The sequence below is a fragment of the Chenopodium album genome, chromosome 18 (assembly GCF_948465745.1).
Source record: "Chenopodium album chromosome 18, dcCheAlbu1.1, whole genome shotgun sequence".
NCBI classification, from domain to species: domain Eukaryota; kingdom Viridiplantae; phylum Streptophyta; class Magnoliopsida; order Caryophyllales; family Amaranthaceae; genus Chenopodium; species Chenopodium album.
In genome coordinates, this window is record NC_137851.1 from 45985859 (window position 1) to 45992792 (window position 6934).

General features: G+C 29.7%; 1 protein-coding gene across 6 annotated transcripts; it reads right to left on the reverse strand.

Moving 5' to 3' along the window:
- Positions 1 to 2474: 2474 nt before the first annotated feature.
- LOC145592452 (bZIP transcription factor 27-like) lies at positions 2475 to 6606 on the reverse strand. 6 transcript variants are annotated; one of them, XR_014102421.1, is made up of 4 exons: positions 5925 to 6604; positions 5611 to 5688; positions 5354 to 5451; positions 2475 to 2768 (listed from the first exon to the last, which is right to left on the reverse strand). XR_014102421.1 is itself a non-coding variant. In XM_081648900.1 (4 exons), exons 1-4 carry the CDS (start codon positions 6300 to 6302, stop codon positions 2651 to 2653), a joined length of 627 nt encoding a protein of 208 aa, XP_081505026.1. In that variant the 5' UTR covers positions 6303 to 6606; the 3' UTR covers positions 2475 to 2650. The 6 variants fall into 6 exon arrangements, 5 of the variants coding, with proteins under 5 accessions (XP_081505026.1, XP_081505030.1, XP_081505027.1 ...); XM_081648900.1 differs by having other exon boundaries at positions 5354 to 5406; positions 5925 to 6606; XM_081648904.1 differs by having other exon boundaries at positions 5354 to 5411; positions 5925 to 6603.
- Between the last annotated feature and the right edge of the window lie 328 nt (positions 6607 to 6934).

Sequence of the window (6934 nt, forward strand, 5' to 3'; positions counted from 1 at the left end):
GAAATAATTATAAATTATTGATATTAATTAACAAGATTTCACATGACTAGCTAGCTAGGTTTTATTTTTATTTTTTTTCTTATTTTTAAATCACAAAAGTCATCAAAATAAAGTTTGTGAATAGTGTCAAAGTCAAGATGTATCAGCTAATTTGAAATAGAGCAAGGATATAAAATATTCTTGGTTTGGTTAATTTATACGTTCTTTGTTTCATATTAGACGACACGTATCATTTAGGCACGTTTGTCAACGCATACTTTACAATGCAAATATCCATGTTTGCATATTAGCAAAAATTATATATAAAAATTTGATATTTAAGAAATAGACGTTGAGACATATCAAATAAGACCCCACATGACTATGTTTTTTCTCATCACGAAATCACAAAACGAAGTCAAAGCAACTTATATGAATAGTGCACAAAGTCAATCTATGTCATTTAATTTGGAACAGTGAAAGTATATGTAGACATTGAATTTCTGTATACTAAAAACTTATATCTATTGAAACTCGCTCATTCCAAATATAAAATGTAGGATATAATGAATTCCATATAATTTCCTAATATATATGACAAATCATCTACTACCTCCGTATAATATTAGTTGCAACTTTTACTATATTTAGATGTTTAGTTTTAGTTGCAACCTTCCCAAATATTTCCCCTTTTAGTAACTTTTTGTATTGAATATGTCAATATTGCCTTTATTTAAAAAATTAAACATTCACTTAGGTAATTAAATTCATTACATTAACAACTTAATCTGATTTCATTAATCTAACAACTCCCATCAAAAATTATACCATTTCCCCACCTCCCTAATTTGATTCCCTCAATTAAATTCATCATATCTTCATAAATTCATCATCAGATCTGGTGATGAATTTTCAAACCCTAGTTTTTGAACATTCTTTACATCTTCCTCCCTCCTCTCTTTCTCTCTCCTCTTAAGCGCATTCTCCCTCCTTCTCCTCTTTGATTCCCTCCTCTCTATTTCTCTCTTATTTCAAATCTTGTAAATTGAACCACTCAAAAACCCTTGAGTCCCTTCAAGATGGATCTTTCCCCACTTCACGAAGCTTTATTTGCCAGTGATATAGATTCTCTCATAGAAGCCTTCGATCAACGAGCATCTTGGCCTAAAAATTTCTATATTTCATATCAATTTTTTTTTTTTATTTATTTATTTATTTTTTTTTTGAAAAAACTACCACAAAAATCCCAAAAGTTTGAGTAGCATGCACATCCACTTTTGGTGTTCCGACAAGAATCTCTAGTTAAGAAGACCCAATTTATAAAATTCCTGCCCAAATAATCCTTATGAATTAACAAAATTGTCTCTACATTAACCCTAAATTGGGTAGCACAATTCAATTGCACCTAATCCCTCAATTCTGTAAAACCCTCAATTCAATTTTTTGACATAAACCCCAATTTTAATTTCCTCTTAAGAAATTAAATCATATATGATGCGAAATTAAAGATTATTTACCTATTATTATATTCGGGCACTGAATTTCGTTGTTGTCTATACCACAATTGATTGAAATTGAATAATGTAAATCTCACCAACCGAAGATTTTTTGCCGGAAAACCAAAATTGGTAGGGCGACTTAAACTTTTTTTGTTTTTGTGGTAGTTTTTGCCAAAAAAAAAAAATAAAATAAAATAAAAAAAAAATAAAATAAAAAAAATTAATAAATAGTTATTTTCAAAAGTGGTTATTTAAATGGTAATTGATGATAAAGTTTTCTTATATATACAATTTTTATAATATTATGGTAAAAAATATTTAACAACCATGCATTATACCGAGTTTTGCCTAGTTGTGTACTAATTTACAATCATGACAATACACATCTTTAAAGGAGCTTTTAAGTCGGTCTATTGCATTGGTTACGATTAAGACGTTTCTATAAAACTAATAATAAAAATAGTTTAGTTTGATGAATCAAAAAGAGTATAATTTAGGTTTGAATATAAAGGAGGTATGTTCACGTAAGTAAGTAGGATTAATAATAAAAATAGTTTAGTTTGATGAATCAAAAAGAGTATAATTTAGGTTTGAATATAAAGGAGGTATGTTCACGTAAGTAAGTAGGATGAATGGATGATGATTGATGATGTACTCTTGTTTATCGATTTTTTTTCTTTTAAGTGAAAAGTGGAAGCTAGGATATTCTAACCCCAAAAAACCAGTAGTAGTTCCTTTTATAATTTTTTTTCTTTTATAATTGTATTTATAAAATATTGACGGTCGAAATTTGTACAATTGCATTACGGGTCCCACTACTTTAGCTTGCTTAGCCATTACTGTGGACCCAATACCATTAAAAGTGACTTAATTTTGCTAAGCACTAGCAACTAATTATTAAACTGTTTGTCTATTCATCTCAACCACCCGTACAATTCCATTGGAGAAGAAAAATTAAATCATTGGACCAAAAACAAGTATATGAGAGTAAGACTATGACATAAACACACAATAATGACATATAATTAAAGAACAAAATATTTACAATACTATATTACACGTTTATGTTTCATCAGCAAAATTCCAACTTATAATTTGTACAATCCATTGAACAAGGCAAAGCAACCCTAAACTCTAGTACTCCCCATAGCAACCCTAATTTATACTACTCTTCATAGAAACCAATCCAAAATTTGGATTAATTTTCTTATTCCAGCCTCAAAGTGGTGCTGTAGACGATCTACTATGACTACGTTTTTTCGGCACCTCAATTGAAATAGATAGGGATAACTGCAATTAAAAAAAATTAAAAAAAAAATAAAATAAAAAAAAAGACAAATTTGAGATGACTTCTCTTCAAAATTCAATATTACAACAACTTTTTGGCTACACATTACACTATATTTAATGTTAGGTACACTTCACATTTCTTTTGTCATAAATGCAATATTAATCTATTTTATACTAACTATTGGCTTTAAGGTTTATTAATAATCAAATAATAAAATATATATGTATGATTCGTACTTATATATTGTACATGTTCAATACATTACTTTTCTTACCGAGTAAAAAAGTTGAAAGCTTTAGCTAATTCTACAAATAGAGCAACATGTTCTCCTTTGCTAATGACTAATTCCCCTCTTTGTAATTATTTTTGGTAAGATGAATGCACTTTCTTAAAGAAGAATTTTGCACAAGTCAACTCTAATGGTTTTAGCATAAACAATTCCTTGTGAGTGAAAGGTAAGTATGAGAATTCCCGTCCCTAAAGTGCCCATGAGAAACAATTCTTACCACTATTTGAATATGTGCGTATATAATTAACACTTTAAAATCGATTTTGTAAACTAAATTCATAAATATAATTATTCATTAACAACTAACTGATGATTGTCAAATAAAGTCAAATTTAAAACTTCAGCAACTTAAAAGTTTTTAACCTAAATTACTAAATTTGAGTAAACTCCCAAATTTGGTAGGTTCAACATTAAAATACCATTAACAATATAGCCAAGCTTTTGTCGAGGTAATTCAGTACAACGGCTTGGGCTTAAAGTGGCTCGATGGCCACTTTTAAAGTTCTAATCATAAGTGACAAATAATTCTAGCCCCAACGCCCCAACACTCCAACAGTCCAACACCCATAAAAAAACAAAACAAAAAGGTGACTATGATATGATAATGAAATTTAAAGCGACAAAATTATCTAAACTTTAACACTATGATAAGTGAAAGAATTATTAAATAACTAAAAATTAAAACAAATGCTTAAAAAAATCTTACAAGAGAAATACAAGTAGTAAAAATATCTGGCCAAAGAAATTGACTATTCGACACAAAGACGACTGAAAATCATGAACTTTTTTTGTATTCTTTAATCTTTACTACGGAGTAGAAGAATTTAGTAGGCATGAATCATAGTTTCTTGGCTTAGAATACATAACAATATAATATTAATTTTTGTGTGTTGTAATATACTTTCACACCAATTTCTATTTTACCCCTTTTTTTCGAGGAAAATCAATTATACCCCTTTGTTTTCTTTTCTTTGACATTTTTATTACTCCGTAATAAGTTAGAAATTATGATAAGTAACATATTCTGGCATTCACTACTTTTGGTCGTGATACTTTTGTCTTTTACCAATTTTATATAATTAAAGGTTAAATACATGATAAGTTTTGAATAAACAAATAAAAAGCAGTGAAAAGATGGACAAACTCTTGCAAAATTGATGTTTAGATTTTGAACAACCTATACAACTTTTTCACTCAAATCACGGGGCAATTGAAAGTGCTTTTAAAATTTCACACAATCATATCCATATAGTGATATAGGTCTGGAATTTAATAGACAACTATTTGAGAGTATTTTACAACATTATGTGTGTCAAAATCATTTTCAAAGTAGCTAGAAAACACTTATTCTTCCAATCATGGGACACTAGCTAGAAATCGCTTATTCCTCTAAACATAGGATAATTTTATATTAGGAATTGCTATATAATTTTGTATTAAGTAAGTAATCTTTGTACGTATAATAGCTTTTATTTTGTCTTATATGATTAAAATTTAAATTTTCAATATCGATTATATTAGAAGTTAAAAATGACTTACAATACAAAATTATCAATGGATTAGACTTTTGTTTTTAACAATAAAAAGATTTGTTTAATGATCAATGATCTTATTTTAAAAAATATGATCAATGATCAATTCAATTTAATGAAAACGATCTAAAAGGAAAACAAAGAGTTTTAGACAAATTTTATTCTTAGTTACTTGCCATAATACGGGTAAATTCAAGTTTATCTCTGAGATAAATCTGTGAATATATCTCCTCTCACAACTTATTCATTTTCTTTTATTATTTAAATGATAAAATGAAAATAATAAAGTGGCACGGAGATCAATGCATAAAGTTGTGAGGAGAGATAAACTGAAATGTTAATCTCCGAGATTAACTGGGGCTCCCTCCCATAATACGTCAACTCATAATTTGTGTTAAGAAAGATGGAAGCTAAACTTGTTTAAATGTTGATAAGTTATCAGAACTATATATTCAATCACAAGCTATTTTTGAAAAACAATTATTTGAATTTTCTTGGCCATAATATTTCTACATAATATACCTATGTCTAAATATTGTCTACGTACTAATTGTAAATTATGGTAGCATTCCTTGCCATTAATTGTATGCCACTAGTATTATACATTCAAGGCATTACATATGCCCATGCGACATGTATTATGCACGCACACGTGTATCAGACTATAACTTGTATATCTGTGTAGTTAATTCATGGGACACTAGCTAGAACACATGATCGTGCTCATAAGAGTGTTCAAGGTCTAACGCGCCACCGGACGTACCTTCTTTCAGGTACACCCGAAAATATAATAAAATTTGCACTCACACTCCGGATCTACCCTGGACATTATCCACAACAATTGTTAAATAAGCAGCTCCCCTGTTTACGTTCGGACAACAGTAAAAGGGCAAAGGTCAAAGACCAGATCACAACCAAAAAACATGAATTTAACAAATTTAGGGCTGTATGATCAAACACAAACATAATAATAATAATTATAATATTAAAGCTAACCAACTAGTTAAGATAAGTAATCACCATTTGTTGCTGTTTCCTAAGCTTAGCATTTTCTTCTTTCAATTCAGCATGTTCCCTTTCCAACTGACTTGTATAAGCCTGCACCCAATTTTCAAGGAATATACAAAATATATGGTATACGTATACCCCATATATATTGCCTCTGGAAATTAATTTAAAGCATTCTTACCACAAAAATAATTTAGTATGACATCCTTGATAAATTCACAAGATAAAGCACATAATGCACAAACGATAAAAATATATGGAAACACCACATCAACAATGTTATTATTAATGTAACGCAAACACGTTTTAAAAGAAAGAATGAGGACCTGTCTACGAGCACGTGACCGAGCAGCGGACTCTCTATTCTTCATCATACGCTTATGCCTTCGATCAACACCAATTTCACCATCGACAATGTTCTGATCTTCAGACATCCGCTTGTTTTTGACAGAAAAACAAGTGGAATTCAACAAAGAAGTGGCAGAAGAAGAAACAGCTACAGTAGCCAAAGCTTCAAATGGGGAGTTTAGTGAAGAAATAAAACCAGGGGTGTTAAGACTATTAAGAAATTCTTTCTTAAACATCTCATTTTTATCATCTGCATCATCAACTTGTTTTTCTGTTTCATCTTTATCTTTAATTGAACCTCGAGATAAGAAGTCTTGTAAAGAAGATTGGTGGATGCCATTCCAAAGTTCTTCCATGATATTTTTTTTTTTTTTTTTTTTTGGTGGGTTTTTTTGGGTTTTTTTTTTTTGTTTTTTTTTTATGATTATATGAGAGAAAGACTTGGAAGATCAGGTGAAATATTGAGGAATGGAGATGAAGGAGACATGCAGAGATCAGAAAGAAAAAAGTTAAAATGAAATTTAATATTTGGGGTTTGGGGTTTTTGGTAGAGAAAGAAATTGATTCTATTCAAGATTGGACAAAAGTAGGAGAAATTAAGGGAGAAAAAGATTCGATTTTTAGTGAGGTAAGTGTACTAGTGGTGCTTCTCTATTGATATTTTTACATGGCTTGAGCAATAGAATTGCTCCAACCTGGCACCAATAACAATTTTAGACCACATATTTTTCTAAGTGGGACCTCATTTCTGGCCACCTAATGTCTCCAAATAATGATGACTTATGTAATAAGACATGTCAAACCCGACCCTATCTGAAGGTCCCAATACCCGAGTAAAGATAATATTGGGCCGGGCTAGTATTATACAATCTAACATGAAAAAAACACGCATGTATAAAGGATATGTTCTCTTCACCTTAATTTTAATTTATTTCAGTTTAGCTCAGCTCACTTCAGTTTAATTTCTAATTTCGTTCTCTCATAAACA